This window comes from Tyto alba, unplaced genomic scaffold, assembly GCF_018691265.1.
Source record: "Tyto alba isolate M040663 unplaced genomic scaffold, T.alba_DEE_v4.0 Super-Scaffold_42, whole genome shotgun sequence".
NCBI classification, from domain to species: Eukaryota; Metazoa; Chordata; class Aves; order Strigiformes; family Tytonidae; genus Tyto; species Tyto alba.
In genome coordinates, this window is record NW_024881318.1 from 3,527,990 (window position 1) to 3,544,773 (window position 16,784).

A 16,784-nucleotide genomic window follows, 5' to 3' on the forward strand; every position below is an offset into this window, starting at 1 on the left:
TGCCGCGATCCATCCGCCTTCCCCTCGGGCCCGAGCCGGGCGCGGACGCGTTTCTGAATCAGCTGCAAGGAGTGCTGACCGTCGGCAAGACCCACGCCGCAGGATGCTCTTTGGAAGGAAAAAAAAAAAAAAATTCCGATCGATAAATACATCCGACGGGGTTTACACTGACCGCAGTGGTCTGCCTTTTCAAAGAGCTTGGGTTTTAGGGGTGATTGACGTGTTTCGAGGCGGACGTCCACCGAGCGCGCGCGCTTCGAAGGCGCACAGCCCCTTTGATCCCCGAGCGGGGCAGCCCTCCCTCGCGCTTTATCTAACCGAAAGCAGCAAATTTTAAGTGCCTGGTGTAATTTTTCCAGAGGTCTTTTTTTTTTTTTTTTTTTTTCTCCTTATGGATCCCCAGTGACCTCTCATTTCCAGTACCTTACTCCAAATATCACTAATCAGTGGACAGACAATCTCCAGTGGGTCGGTTCAGGCAGAATACTGTGTGAGAGTTCGGAGACGATCGCGCATCTGCAATTAATAATGTACAAGACCATCGCTCCGTATCTCAAGCACCTTCTCCCAGGTTGGCTGGTTTCCCTCGGCCTTAATGCATGCTCTTTCAAGCCGGGGAAGGGAGCACCTTCCCGTTTGATCTCATCTGCCCCTGCCTCTGCTCCTCCGCGCCAGGAGCTGCCGTCAGCTCGGCCCCCGCACGCTCCCTGGCCCCTTCGCTAACGATGGCCCCGGCCCTACACCTCCTCCAGCTCCGCCGCGTAACGTGGCTGCTGCTCCCCCTGCCCCTCCTCACCTTTGGTCGCCAGCTCCTCAAAGCTGCCACAAACACCCCGGTTGGTCCTTCACGTTTCCAGCCGTGGTGTGGGCAGCCCAGCTCCCCTCCTCCTCCTCCTCCTCCTCCTCCTCCTCCTCCTCCTCCTCCTCCTCCTCCTCCTCCTCCTCCTCCTCCTCCTCCTCCTCCCGCCCAGGTTTTGCGGTGTCGTCGCTGGGATCACCGTTAAACCGATCCCCGCGCACCGCCCGAACGGTCCACGCGCAATTAGCCTCCGTGGGGTTTCACACCTCTCGGCCAAGGCGCCGAGGAGGATGAGCTCCTCCATCACACCCCTCGCCGGGAGCCGCAACTGGGAGTTGGCTCGGTCAGACCCGACTCACCCGGCAGAAACGGCCGGCGCTCGCTGCCTCGCTCAGGGAGCAGCAGAAGGGGCCGCGGCGGTTCTGACCGCTTCGTGGAGCGCCCAAGGACGCGGCCAGACATTCAATTATCAGAAAATGATGCCGCATAAATGAAAAAAATATTGATCTCTTTGCATCAAAAGGCAATCATGCCAAATCAAAACCAATTAATGTCCTTGAATGCAGATGTATAGCAGGAAATAGGCACACACTTTTCATAGGTAAATTGCTTAAGGTATAGTCTAGGCTTTAATACATTTTCATTTCTGTTAAATGAGGAGACGGCAGAGAACACTGAGCTCACTACACCTGACCACCTCTCTACACAAATCGGAGAGTTTATATTTTGTGAAGTAAACAGCAAACCCAGCGCGTCTAATTTTTGAAATTCTTCTGGCTTTTCTTTCCGACCTTTGGTATTTGTACGTATCGATGCTCTCTCGAAACCATTGCACAAAAACACCTTGAAGTGTCAAGCTTTAAAAATGAGTCTTCTTTTCTCTTTCTCCTGTGCAGCCTGGATTATCTCGGCCTTGTCAAAAAACATTCTCTAGTTAGAGGTTGGAAATATTTCCCTCCTGGCTCCCAAGTATTGATTTTTCAAGGCTCAGCTCTGCCTGTCAGCCGAGGAGGGGTGAGGTGAGGGTTCACCCCCCCCTCGCCCCGGGATCGCCCACCGAGCCGCTACCGGCTCCCCCTGCACGGAAACACCGGAGCTGCCCGTGTCTCAACTCATGCACCCCAAAAATTGAGGAGTCACACAAGTCTTTTGCGTTTTTTTTTTTTTTTTTTTTGTTTTGTTTTGTTTTTTTTTGAAGGCTGATTAGGTCATGGCTGACCCAGCTCCGGCCGCCCTGGGCTCGCACAGCACTGCGGGTTCCTCTGCGGGCAAACACGGCTGCCAGCTCTTCAAAATAACGTATATCGCAGATTCCGACCCAAACGCAACGTTGCATTAAATACACTTGGTAATCCTGCACACCACCTCAGAAAAACCTCAGGGTTTATTTCAATTACTTCCTTTGGGCGAACGCAAAGAGGGTAAAGGAGGGCAAAACCTGGCACCCGGCGGTGTTGGCGAATTTTTGGACGATTACTATTCCCTCGTTTGCTTGGATATGTTGTTTTGGGATTTGGGAGAACCTTATTCGCAGCACCCTCCTAGCTCCGTGGTCTGTAACAAAGGCTGAAGTCCCTTCAGCATGAGCCCCCGCCGGCTCTGGCGGGGACTCACTCTGCTCTCATTCACGCCACTTTTCAACCGAAAAGGAAGAAGTTTCTGAAGTGGTGAGAAAACTTCAGATTACTGGCCAGTAAATCAGCAGCAGGCGCCGATTCACCCACCCTCAGGCTGACGCCACGGAACCAACACTCTGCAATACAATTCCGTTTTATTTCACAAGCGTATTTACACCGGGAGGTTTAGTACAGAGAGAGGACAGGGAGCGGATTTGCCGAGAAGCTGCTGGAGAGGCAGACACGGGGACCATTCCCCACGCGCGGCGACTTCAATCATCACAACATTTTCACACGGGCGCCTCACCGCGTCGACCTTTTGCTTGTGAACCGCCAACGAAGCCACGCGCGTCTCCGCATTTACAAGGACAAGTCCAAACACAGCACTAACAGATCAATAAAGCACTAAAAGCTCGCGCCGGGATGACAAGACACATTTCAGGGCGGCTCTCAGGGCTGGGTTTCGCGGGGTCACCCCCCAGCCACGGCGAGACGGGCCGGTCCCTCGGCTCCTCCTGCCCCCCGACTGCCTGGGGCGGCGGGGGGAAATCCCCGGCTCGCTTCCAGCTCCAAACGTTTCGGCGCGTCTCTGACTGGAGAGGGCTCTTCACTCGGCCACAAAGGGGGCGTGGGGCACGTTCCTGCTGGGGCCACACCATTCTGTTGTGAGAGCCAGCACACACACACACACATATATATATATTATATATATATATATGTCTGTATGTGATCTCTACCATAACCTAACGGATCGGGCCCCGGGCTACCGGTGGCGGGACGCCTGCAGGGTACCTGAGCACCCTCCTCGGAAGCCTACGCTGAAAATCACAGCATTTTATCCTACGGATGATAAATCTGTTAGCTCTCCTCTTTTACTTTCTTTCGTTCTTTATTTTAAATCTCCAAGGTTACATCTATATCCGTATAAACACAATGTACATGCACGGTGCGTCAGTTCACTTAGAAAAGGCCCTGATGTCCTACTACAGAGTTCTCCACTATACGCCACATTCCCGCCAGAGGAAAAAAAAAAGATTAAACTTTACAGCAGCTTGCGGTAAACATTCCTAACGGTCTTAATTTCTTGCTTTTTAGATTTTTTTTTTAAATTATTTTTAAACAGCAAACAGATATGTAGCTTCTGGATTGTAAATCTCACTTTCATGTACAGTGTACTACACAGACCACCTAAAAAAAAAAATAAAAATCAATGCTTTTCATATTTAGAAGCCGTTTGAAAACCATTTATTCCTTTTTGGGGAAGGGAAGATTCTCTAAGTACCATTTTTACTTTATTACGTAAAGACAGCCTTAATTCTGTGAGCTTTTCAGACAAAAATGGCAAAGAAAAAGCTATACAAACATATACATCAATATGTTTAAATAAAATAGTATTTCATAGATTTTTTTTCTTTACTGTGAGCGTAAACCAGCATACTTTCACACTGTTAAATATTTCACAAAATTAGATATGTAAGAAGAGGGAAACACGGTCACAGCTAACGTTACACAGGATTATGCCTACTGAAGAAAATGTTTCAATATATCCATTCAAATAACTTACCTCCTACACACTTTTCCCCCTTTTTCCAGCCGGAATTGCTCCGCGCCGGTGCCGCCCCCTCCAGGGCCCGTGTCCTTTGCGCGGCCCGGCACAAATGGGAGCAGCTTTCGGAAGAAAAAGCTTTTTGTCTTTTTTTTTTTATTTTATTTTTTTTTAATAAATACCTGCACTGGTAGCAAAACCCACCTTTATATATAAATACTCCTTTTTTTCAAGTTTGCTATTCCATCTTCAAGAGATTTTTTTTTTTTTTTTTTTTTTTTAATTTATTTACATGTGGACTATTATTCTTTCTTCCAGACTACCGCAAGCAGTGACTGGGCGCAGCTGCGCTTCCAATTCTCTCGAAAACTGAGATTTTGTGTGAGCAAACATCCCCTTCGGATCAGCACGTGGGCCCACCCCCCCCCTCCCCAAAACTCAATCCCCGCGGCATCCGCCGCAGCGAGCCCCCCCGGGAAGAAATCCGAGTCGTGCCACCCGCCGTCGGTCAGCGGTCCCTGGGAGAACGTCCATGTAAACACGAGCCTTTTTGGTAAACACTGAGATTCTGCGAGGGTCTCCGAAGGAAAAAACAAAACCCCAAAAAAAAAAACCCAAACCCAAACCACAAAACGTGTCGGATGGGGGCGTGAGCTGGAGATCCAGCGAGGAAGGGGCCGGGCTCGGGCGGGCTGAAGCTGGGGGGTGGGATGCTGAGGGGGGGTCGTGTCGTGGTGTCACCGAGCCCCACGCAGGGAGCGCGGCGTTCCCAGTGCCTTCCTCCTCCCGGCTGCAAGGGAAAAGCAGCCGGCGTCAGCCCCCGCCGTGCCGCGACCGGCGAGGGGCTTTGGAACCCAACCGGGTTTCCAGCGCGGCCGGGGCGGGGGGGGGCGTGGGGTGGGGGTGTGGGGTGGGATTTACCCTAGACCATAAAGCGATGCTCCTTGCCGTCGTGGGCCATGAGGATGACGTTGCGGTTGGAGGTCCAGATGAGGCGAGCCAGCCTGAGGGCGTTGTGGGAGCCCGGCGAGGCGGGCTGCACCGGCGGCACCTGGTAGGTTTTGATGCAGCGGAGCTGGGGCGCGGAGTTGAGCATGCCGATGCTCCCCAGGAGGGAGGTGTTCATCTGCAAAGACACCCAGGGGTCACCCCGCCCGGGGCCCCGGATCTCCGCCCGGCTCCCAACCGCGCTTAATTAAAACATCGTTAGGGAGGGGCCAAGCAACGCCCTTGGCGGGGAGGGTAAGCTGGGCGACGGTCAACGGGCGCGACCCGATGAAGGCACGCCTTGGCACGCTCCTCAGGGGGTATTTCGGACAGCATACACGACCGGAATTTAAGGAAAAGCCCACAAAATACGAACAAAATTATATTTAGGCGAGAATATCGCCTATCAAAAGCATAAAAACCCTAGCGCTGAAGATACGCAGAGTGAAGAGCAGTCATGATAGGTACAGACAGAAAAAAAAAAAAAAAGAAAAAAACCAGAAAAAAAAACAACAAGAAGAGCTTTATTGTCCGGTAGATGAAGAGGCCATTCCGAAGAGATCGGTTGAGTTACGCTCTTTGGAAAGCAGGCCAATTCTTGCTGAAGCATCTCGTCCGGCTCCAGCTTTTTTAAAAATGAGACTCTCTGAGGTTTAACCCACCGAGATACCCAACCTCCCACCCCCTTTCTGAAACGCTGCTTTACCCTGGAAACCCTTCCCGTCCCCACGCACGGCAACGCCAGGGTGTCCACCAGCGGGCGACCAGCCGGCCGCACCCCTGCGCCGTGCCCCGCGAAACCGCGGCGACTCTGGGACATTTAAGGTGCGTTATTGCTGATGCCACGTCCTGAATTCTGATCAGTGCAAAGCACAAGCCATTACTTCTTCCCGGCTCTTCTCGGCAGCCGAGCGGTGTCAGAGAGTGTAAATCATGGCATCTCTAGCAGGGAGCATGCAAGCACCACTGACATTTTCACAATTTAAATCATCTTGAGTAATAACCCTTTTAAGATGACTAATGTTACTGATTTTCCTGCATTAATAATAGTGCCAAACAGAACACAGAAGGGAAAAATCACTAGTGCACGAGGTCACATTTTAAAACTAAACGTGTAGGTATATTTAACTCTTTATGTAAAAGCCACTTGAACGTGAACACTTATACACCTGGCAGAGCGTGGCAGATCGCAATTTAAAACTCGGGCCTGACTTTTTTTGCCCTGCCAATTCGAAAAGATCTGGCCTGATCGCTTTCCGGATTTTCCCTGAGCGCTTAAATAGAATAGATGTAACCGACGGATGAAGATTCTTGCCGTTCTCATTTACTGTTTCAGAAAGCACACAATACAGCGAGGCAGAATAATTTAGGAATTTTTTCTGGTACCCGTAGAACTACCGAACGACACGGAAACCTGGGGAATGTGTTAACGAGTACTTACGGGCAGACCAAGTTCTGTTTTATGGTCTGATTACTGTAACACTCAATGATTTTGATAGCGCACGTTCCTCCCTCAGATCAGTTGCTTCCAAATAAAATATTTTTTTTTTTTTTTTTAAGTCTAAAGCCATTTGAAAGAACCCCCAAAATCCTGCTCGAGGAACGTAGGCAGCGGCCTACAACGGACAAAAAAATTATTCCCACTGACGTGAGATTACAAAGAAAAAGATTGCTCTTGTGTTGAAGAAAACAAACCTTTAGGTACTTCACAAAATGGTGGCCTGGCTCTTGGTTTCTCCTGGCCCTTTTTATATGGTTTTTCATCTCGGCTTTCCTGCTTTCAGTACGATCGGGGGAACAGAAGACAGCTCCCCACGGGCACCGCGAGCTCTGCACCGGGCTTAAAAAATTGAAATGAAAAGGAGACACACGTTCCCCAGGCTCACTCTGTCGGAACCGGTGGGGTTGCGGGGGTCCCTACCAGCGGTTTTGCTAACCACGGGCGGACAGACGGACGGACGGACGCGCATCCTTACCTGCCAGAAGGAGAGGTGGCTGTCGGAGTTGGAGTACGTGGCGAGGTACCGGCCGTCGGGGGCAAAAGCCACCGCAGTTATGGGTCCTTTGTGGCCGTGGATGGTCTAGCAAGAGGGGGAGAGAAAAGGGACGCAGAAGGCTCAGCACCCGTCACCGCGGTGATGCTGAGCAGGCAGAAAACACAAACGCACGTGTACCTGAACTTCTAGAAACCTCTCTTGGGAAACTGAGGGTGACCGTCGGTCAAAATTAAACGCTCCGTGGAAGCGCCTCTTCGTTTTCACCTGCATTTTCTGTTGTTCCAGCACTCGTTTTCTAACTGCCCCCGTGTCAACCAGCCCATACCCCCGAGCCCGAGGAAACGGCAGGGGCTGCCCGTCCCGCCGTGTCACAGGCAGGGGCTCGTGCTCGGCCCGGAGAACGTCCTTTCCTCGGGGCACCTGAGCGCCTCTGGACAGCCCAAAACCTGGAAGCACCTCGCCAAAGCGTCTCATCAGGTGGGACTTAAGCACGTGCCGCTCGGTATTAAATACCAGGACAAGTTAAGCGTTCTAATCGCTGCTTAGCCAATAAAACGGAATTAAATCATTGCATGAACACATTCCCTGCCCAATCCAGCTCTTTTTTCCCGGGCGAGGGCAGCCTTTACACCCGATCTTGACTCAACGAGAAGCGTGCAATTAAAAGCCTCTGGCCCACCGCCGTAATAAATGCAACTAAAAGTTCCGACCTGCTATCGCAGACGAAGCGTAAGGGATTTTTTTTTTTCAGCAATAACGCAACAACCGGAGGGCACCTCGTATTTTCTCAGGTTCCAGCATCAGGGACACCCCTGGAGATCCTGGCAGGGGCAAAGCCCAGGCGGCTCAGCTTCCCTCCCATCTTACAGCCCAGCGCTACGACACCCGGGAGCCTGCGCCGAGGGGCAGGAGCACACCAGGTATTTCTTCGTAACCGCACCACAGCAGCTCTTTCAACTTGAAATTTGCAGGGTTTATCTGCGCCAAGAGAGGCTTGGTAGCGTTCACCGCGTGAAATTCGGCTGCAGGAATAAAAGTAGTGCTCCTGTGCCCACCAGTGGGACATTAAGAGACAAAGATCTACTCAGAATGGGCCGCTGCATCTAAAGTTAGCCTTATGTATTAAGAACCCATTAATCTATTCATCTTTTGTTTATCATCTAAAAGGCGAGTGAACTCCCAACAGAACCTCAACCCTATCTCTTTAATGTAATCACCGCAGCTTAGGATGAAAGTTTGAAAGGGCAATTAATTAGATGATCCAATGTTTAGACCCATCCAACTCTTTAGCACTTAACAAGCAAGGAATACTTGTCAATAAAATATGTTTTGGTAATACAAAGGTAGGAAATCAATAGTAGCAGCACACTTGTTGCTCTTTTGACGACTGAAAATGTGTTCCAATCAGCACAACCCTTAAGGGACTTAATCTGCTTTGTTATTTAAAGGAAGTGCTTCTCTAATTGACGCTAATCCTTTCAAGCCAAGATTCGTTTTTTTTTTGGTGCGCTACCGAGTGCTTCGCCACGCTCCTGTCCTGTTTATCCGAGGCCAAGGAGCAATCGAGGCCAAGGAGCAATGGCAGCAAAACCAAACTGCTGCTGCTCACGGGTTCGGCACCCAGGGATTCGGCGCGGAGCCCCCGGCCAGCACCGTCCGGCTGCGGCACCGACGGGTCGCAGCACCGACGCCAAACACGCGTTGCTCCCAAGTTACTACTCGTCGTTGTTTTTCTTTTTTTGTTTTTTTTTTTTTTTTCAGCTCCGGAGCAGCTGGAGGAGCACACAAGGAAAACTGTGCAAAAAATCAGCGCGAGGGGGGTATGGGAAGAGTCTTAATTGCGAGCGGCGGAGGCGGTGGGACGACGTGCAGCTGTTTGCAGCTTCCCCCCTGCCCGCGCGACCGGGTTTTAATGGGAAGATGCTCCTGGGAGACTATTTGACTCCTGCACCTGCCACCCTCGTCGTCCCGCAACACGTGATATACCGAAGCGATGACAACCTAATTCTAAGTCCAATATTTGGTAAACTCGGCATTGAACCGCGATATTCTGTTAAAGGTGACATAAAAAAATAAACCCTGCATCGCCGCAGCAATTTTATTTTCATAAATATACCGAGAAGCGCACTTTAAATTGATAAAGTGACTTATGTGCTCCTTTGGAGACGCACTCGTATTTTATCACCTTTATTATTTGATATTTATCTCCTCAATCTCTAGGGGTGCCTTAGCTAAGGGGAAACAAAAAATTCCCTTTCTGAGCCTAACGCGCCCCCTTCCAGCACCGCCCCGTGAGAGCCGTACACAGAAGAGGTTTAGCACGTAAAGGGAGCCAACGCTGCGCCTGGGGGAAACACCCGCTCCCGCTTTTGCACGGGGCACAAGGCATCTCTGGGCAAGGCAGGGCGACGGGAAAATTGGGGAGGCGGTTCTCTAAATCCTTCGTGGCCACTCCAGCGGCCAAGGCGGGGCGATCCGCCGCAGGCGACCGCCCAGAGGCGCTGCGGGGTGTAACTGCAGCACGGCACAGGGCACGAAAATAAATGTATTTACACAAATGTACAAGGCGTGACGCTAAAGGCAAAGCCTAACAACCGGCGGCTAGCAACTGCAAACGTGAGGCTGAAAACCACGGGTGTCGGTGGCACTACTGAAAACACGCCCCGCTCCCTCTAGTCCCCCCTCCCAACCAAATGAAAGTAGCGCGAGTTTAGAATAGACCTTAATAAACAGAGCGAGGTCGGACAGATCAGTCATTCTTCCAGCTTTTTTTTTTTCCCTTAGTATCGTCTAATAAATAACATAACCAGAAATAAAAACCCGCTTAGCAGTGCTTTACCGACATGCTTATACTTTGCCGAGGTCCCCCTGCAGTGGCATGCACTGAGTGATTCCACGTACCAGAAACAAAAGTTTCCTTTTTTTTTTTTTTAAATTTAAAATTAGAGCTTGGCTTTCCATGCTAAAGGAGGGAGCAAACCCCTGCAGAACATGATATAGAGCCCAAACTGCAGAGGAGTAAATACCGGCCTTTGAGATAACGATAAAAATGGCAGACCTGAGAAGTGAAAATTTATAAAGGTTCACTTCGAAATATTTCTAAGAATAAATACTTGTGACAAAGCTGAAGCCAAGCCCGGCGGGGCCGGCTCCGCCGCTCTCGCTGCCGTCGCAGGGGGACGAGCAGCACCTTCGCCCGGCTGCCACGTGCTGCACCCGGGACCCATTTTCCTTTATTTTTTTTCCCTTTAGAGTTTGTGAACCTTACCTTCGTTTGCAGCAGCGCTCCCTCCCGGGCTCCCGTGCCTCCGCCTTCTCTGGCTACATGGTTCTTCCTATCACACTTCCAGGTCACAAATTTGCTTATTTCTGAATATTTGCACTTAAGACGGGTGCCGCCAACGCAAGGGGGTAGGAGGGATTTTCAACAGAGGGTGGGAAGTGCCCCTGTGCCGCGACCCTCCTGCCCGTCGCTCGCCAGAACTCGGAAGTCCTGTGCTTAAAAGTCTCGACTAACGTACAGCATGCTGATCTTTGAGTTCAAAAAAATAAAGAGGGTAAACGCACTTGTTATACAAAACTCAACGGCTTTGCCTGAAAAGGTATCTAAAATATGATCCCGTTTTTCATACCAAAAGTAAACTCTTTCAAGACGGCCCTTCAGAGGTTTTTACGAACACTTTAAAAAAAAAGAAATCCCTACTTTGTAAGCAATGGAATGGAAATATCTAGAATACTATAAGCTTACAACAGTTGCAATATCTTTAATAATTTAATTTCTACGTTAGTCCCAGTAATACTAACAACCGCAGTAAAAATTACAGGACTGCACTGAGAAAAAGGGTATATTTGCACGTTTAACTTAATTTTCTTCCTGTCCTTCAAGTGGCTTCTCAATAATATCAAGTCAAAGCGCAGATATTACTTTTTGACATAGACTCTATATAACAATTTTTAACCGTACGGTAATACAGCTTTGCATCAACCCTGACAATTGCTCAGTATTCAAATGTGCCGTGCGTGACCTGACCGGCGGCATTCAACGGGAGCAGAAAGTGCCCTTGAACCGCCGCGTGTAAAAATACATTTATCAGTGGAGTGGCAGGCGGGCTGTCAGTCAATATCTGCCTTTCATTTGTTAGGAGGTTCTCCTGCTGTGAGTCCCTCATTACAATTTGCTTTTACTTCCCGGGCAAATGACAACCAGAAAATGAGGCAAGCTTCTTTCGCCGCTGAACTTAATCCAAAAAAAAAAACCCCGAGATGACAGCTGCAGCCACCCAAGGGTTACGGGAGGGGTTTGAGACCGTCCCCAAATCGTCGGGCTCCAGCCCCAAACCCTCCTCACGGCTCTGAACAGAAGAGCCAAAACTTGGCCTTCTCTTCCCCCAAGCCCTCGCTGTAATAAAAGCGTGCGCCTGGATCGCCAGAAATCAGCCCTGCAAACACCCTCCCACCGCTCACAAACATCTGGTGCACGGCCTCGCTTCAGGGATGCAACTTGTCAGGTCAAGATTGTCACTTGGACTGTCAAAATCCATTTTTGGTTTTTTGATTGTTTGATGTTACAGAGTGGCCAATTGATTGCCCCCAAAGACATCAACTGGCCACTCTGTAACATCAGCAGTGATTTTTTTTTGCCTCTGTGAAACTAATGCCGCTGTACTTTATTCAGAGGTTCACAGTGCTGTAATGTCACCTCAGGACATCTGCATGAGTGCGCGTTCGACAACTTGGGACGGTTGGCGGAATGCGCATCTCCTTGACAACCCCTCTTTTGAAAGAGATTTCAACAGTTAAGCCGAGATTTACGCTTTAGCTTCGAGGAAAATAATTTCAAATATGAATTCCGAGTGTGGCGAGGGTATTCTTACCGGTGAAAATGGGAGGAGAAAGTGCTTAATATTTTTTCCAGGTTTTTTGCGAGATATGAAAGAATTCATGTAAATCCCTGCTCAAAGGGGTATAATGATAATTACAAGCAGTTTGTGTAAAGAAAAAAAAGAACAACAATGCCAGATGGGAATCTAGAGAGGAGCTGATACTGGGCAAAGGCCGGGGCTCCGGACCGGCAGGCGCTCAGTGCCGGGCTGCCTGGTAAAACCGCAGACCCTGACCCACAGGTCCCTCAGGGCTGACGATCAGTGGCAGCGGGGAGGTTTGGGCCGACACCCCGGCACCGGAGCGGGAGAGGCGACACCGAACCTTCTCCAAAACATCCCGACGCGGCCTAGGTTCGCCATGCCCTCCCGCCGACCAGCCGCGGGAGCGCGGCCCCACCTCTCCCAAGGGGGAGGGAGGCAGCGCGGAAGCCCAGGCCGCGCGGAGGAAGGCCGACGCGAGGCCCGGCACCGCCGGCACGAGCCCGCCAGGCATTTCCTCGGCGGGAACGGAGCTAAGGGCTCTTCCCTTTTGAAGGCAACGCCGCGTGCTCGTTTAGAAAGAGGCCTTAGGGAAAAATACTCTTTTTAATAGCTTTGGTGGAAGGGAGGTAAGGCTGGAGGGTACCGCTACCCCCCACCCCCCCCCAACTCCTGCCCCGGCAGGGCCAGCTCCGTCATCCCGCCACGGGAGAAGCCGCCGACACGAGCGGAGCGGCGCGATGGGTTCTGGCGGGATTCGCAATTTCAGAAAGCGAGAGTAGAAGTCAGTCTTATTGAAACAGCTTTCAGGAGCAGATAGGAGAGGTGACGTTATTTTCCTAGCAAACACCGAAGTTTGACACAACTTGTATCGGTGAACTGCGCTCAAACAACCGAGTTCGCAGAACAGTCTTTTTAACCATAAACTTAGGTAAAGAAATAAATTGCCACCTAGATAACCCTGTGTGGCTCACAGCACCAGCCAGTGATGAGAGAACGTGCTCCCTTACAGATACTGTTTGTCAAAACCTCCTAAGTTCCATTAAAAATCAGTCCCTATTGAAAGGAAAAGCTATTAAAAAATTCTAACTAGACTAAGAATGAAATGCTGCCCTACAGTGAGTCAACAGGAGATGGGAATACATGGCGCATCCCTCCTCCTCTGTAGTTACTTGCCATTAGGGCAATGCTGCTTATTAATAAGAGGTAAACGGATGAAAAAAAAATCTGCTTTTCACCTGTCTACGTATGCTGACTTCCATCTGATAACCGGCGTGCACAGCGGCCGGAGCACGGAGCATTTCCAACCTCTAGAACTCCTCCGGCGATGAGCTCGACGTGGTTGCAGCGATCCCAGTTTTCTTCCTTTCCCATTCAAGCAAACCGTCCCGGGATCCGCAGCCAGGCACAACGTTCCCAGCAGCTTCCCTGCTCTTCCCAGTCAAAGCGCCTTTTGCTAAAGGTATCCTCTGGCTAAAATTCTTCCGAGGCTGTGTCAGTATAGATGAAACCGCGAGAGCTATGGGATTTTGGACACGGCGAGCAGCTCTTGTCCTCAAAGAGTTCTGTGAAGATGCAGCTCTTCCCCTTCCGCTCCACCTTTACTCACCCAAGTTTTAAAGAAAACTAGTCAGAACAATGCCACAGTCCTATTTGGAGCACCAGAGTGTTTTTAACCTTTGAATTCAGAGCCTTCAATGCACTTGCAAAACACACAAATCCATAACTCCCAAGTGAGCCGAGACTTTAAAGAAAAGCATTTGGCAACTCCAACAGAGTAGGAAATGCTAACGAGATCAGTGCTTCCCGCCAGGACGGTGGGGTTTGGGGACTTAATTATCCTTCTAGAAGTGTCTCCTGCCCTGCGGACGCCGGGAAAGCAACTCTGCTGTCATTTTTGAAGCCAGCCTTCTGATTCTCACCGCTCCTCGCTCTCATTTTCTCATCGGCACCGGCCGTATTTCCAGATCTTTCACAGTTCCTGAGCAAAGCAAACCGTCACCTGCCACAGAACTCCCCGATGCTTCTTGTTCCACAGTTCCCACTCGCATCCCCTTCCAAGGGTCACGAGCATCAGCCGCGAGGTTATCAAAGCGAGCGGAGACTTGGAAATCGCAGTCCTCAATTTTAAAATTTTTGGAGAACACATTTTCTTACACGTCTGCCTTACAAGCAGCTTGCGTATGATGGCTTACATTTAGCGAGGCAACGTCATTGCATTTGAAAAACACAGCAGCTTTATGATTATATATATTTTTTTAAAAATAATTTATGCTTCTTTCGAGACCCACCTGGCCTAACTGGGAGCGCTGGCTAGACCCACCACGTGCAAATCTGCACACCCAGCAATCTCCACTGGGCCGCTGCCCCCCTCTTGTCACCACGAGTGGTGCGAGGGGGTGCCTGGTCCTCCTCCTCACTACATCCCAGCTTACTGCAAAAAAAAAAACCAAAAAGTCAGTCCTCCACCTAACAAGGGCCTCGCTTTTCTACCGTCAAACAAGCACGTGTTTTTATAGTACGCAGATTACGGCCGTTAGCATATTCCACGGTATTTTGCAATTCAAACACGACTAAGCAACGGTTGGGATGGCTGGAGAGGAAGAGGGTGAAGCGCTCTGGGCCTTGCGCTCAAAATGCACCTGTGCAAAGTAACAGGGCCACTGATTCACACGACTGCTCTACGTTTTAGGAAAATTCATTCACGATAATAGCACGACCACCTGGAGCATTATATGCCACAGTACCACTAGAAAATCTTAAGACAAATCGGTGATCGGTAGTTACTCAATAATTGACAAAACGTAAGAGACTGTATGTTCACAATTTTTTTCTGGTTACGAGTTATTAAATCTGTTCAGGAGACAGATCTTCCCTGCCTGGCGTTAACTGTTTCAATTCCTTCCAAAAGGTACTTGGCCATCTGGACAAAGAGCTTTCATCTCCTGGCAGCTTTTCCAAGTCCCCCTCTCCCTCTGTGGCCGAAAAGCCCTTTTGCAGCCGCTCGCAGCCACGCCGGGGCTGACTCGGGAGCGGGTGTCCCGGTGCCCCCCATCCCGCAGAAAGCGGGGGGCTCAGCCTCCGCATCCCTGCTCCGTCGGGATTCCAGCCCTTCCCTCCCCGCACCCCGACACCGACGGGTCTCGCGCTTACGGGTGCGAGAAGCAAAGCAGAGAGCGGTCGGGCACGGAGCCGGAGCTCAGGACCGTGGGTTTTTTTTTTTTTTTTTTTCCCCGAACGGAGAACAAACCCCCCGAAAGCAAAAATCCATTCGCAAAGGTCATGTCTAGATTGGAGAAATAGGTCAGTTAAAAAAAAAAAAAAAAAAAAAAAAAGCGTTAGCAACATGATTTACAGAGCGCGAGTCGTGTTTAAATATGTGTTTGTTGGCCACGGGCAACCCTAAAGGGAGAAACCCAGATTTGACCACCACCATTTAATGCATTTTTAGTGCTCTATACTTAAAATATGGAATAGAAATTTTGCAAGTTGTGAAATGTGAGTTAACATTAGACTTACATTTTGATTTTTACAAGATATTTGCATACACTCTTGTTTCAACTCTTCTTTAAAGGAAGTGATAGTCTTTGAAGGAAAAAAAAGATGACCGTTCTTACACACAGAGACGACTGACGATTTATCTGGTTAAACACTGCCAAATCTGCGTGGGGTAACCCAGCGATTCCCTCTTTAACAAAAACGGCATTTCTGAGAAATTATTTCCTATGAAGGTTATAAGAACAATGCAAAAAAATAAATCCTTATTCCCCTTTCCCAGCTGGATGGTTCCCTGGACAGCTCCGGAAAACTGCTTCAGCAGCGGCTGAAGAAAGAAGCTTTTTATAGAGGGGAAAAAGGAGAGTCCAGGCCACTTTTTGTGTAGGAAGTAGCGTCTGAGTAGGAAGCACGGCTAAATTAGATATAATTTTATATACATGGAAACCCAATTTTCCTTACCAGACCTCAGTAAAAAATGTGCACGCCTACCTTTCTGTCACCGCTCCTCCGGATGCTACTAACTCAGTGGTGTAAGAGATCTAACTCGGCAGGGGACTTGTGGCCTCCGAGGCTGGTCAGTAAGTTTAATATCTTTTTCCAGTCTATTTGACTTTTGCATACGGAACTGTACCACTTCAAAAAGGAGGAAACCCTTACTGGAATGGATTATGCTGTTGGCTCTCCGCTCTGGAAGCCGACAGCTGAGGCGTAAGAGTTAAGTAGAAAGCCGCAGCTGAATCAATCTTTAATTTAATTTTTACTAATGTTGATTATTCAAGAGCCGTCCTGATTTCTGCTCTTGGGCTCGCAGTCCTCAGTTGGCTCCTAGCCCTGCCTTCCCACTTCCAACAAGATGCTCCTGTATCTGCAAACGCCGAACAGGCAAGCGCCTTTAAACCAGCCTCCAAGTCAACTAGAAAAAAGTATAGGAAGAAAAAACCAAACCAAACCAAAAAAAAAAACCAACCCCAACCAACCCCAAACCTGTCCTTTAGCACACTAGCATTGCTGATCAGCATGACCTAAAAAGCAAATTTAGTGATTCTGAGGCCTCTTTACTTGGCCTGCTGAAGCTGGAAAGTCGGAGCGGAGTCACGGTACGAATTTATAGGGCACTCGCTGGGCCGCAGACGAGGACTCTCAGTTCACATTTCTTACTTGCAGCTTAACGCATATATTTATAAGTGCAAAGCGGATTTATCTGCGGTGCACGGAGGCAGATTTGGTGCAGATCACCAATATCCAAGCGAAGAGTTAACGCAGAGGGGTCAGTGCGCTGTAAATTCACAGCTCGGCTAGATCCCCACCAGCCTCCCGTGTAGAAGCACACCAGCACAGTTCGCTCTCGTAAAACCCCCTGCTAGATTACCACCAGCAACCCAACCGGGCACAATTAAACACTGGCTTTAAAAGACATAGGAGAAACTTGGGGGAAAAAGCGGCTATTTTGTTATCGCATCCCTGATTGCAGGATTGCTA

General features: G+C 49.6%; 1 protein-coding gene across 4 annotated transcripts in view; it reads right to left on the minus strand.

Annotated features, from left to right (window-relative positions):
- Window positions 1-2,553: 2,553 nt before the first annotated feature.
- Window positions 2,554-16,784, minus strand: part of WDR7 (WD repeat domain 7) — a 125,102-nt gene continuing 110,871 nt past the window's right edge. For 3 of the 4 annotated variants that reach the window (XM_042804856.1, XM_042804855.1, XM_042804854.1), the window contains 3 exons: window positions 6,925-7,029; window positions 4,883-5,087; window positions 2,554-4,751 (listed from right to left, as the gene is read on the minus strand). In XM_042804856.1, coding sequence (XP_042660790.1) covers window positions 4,884-5,087; window positions 6,925-7,029 — 309 coding nt within the window. In that variant the 3' untranslated portion in view covers window positions 2,554-4,751; window position 4,883. Of the gene's footprint in view, window positions 4,752-4,882; window positions 5,088-6,924; window positions 7,030-13,045; window positions 14,242-16,784 lie in introns of those variants that run through there. The other variant, XR_006166696.1, reaches the window with a different exon arrangement.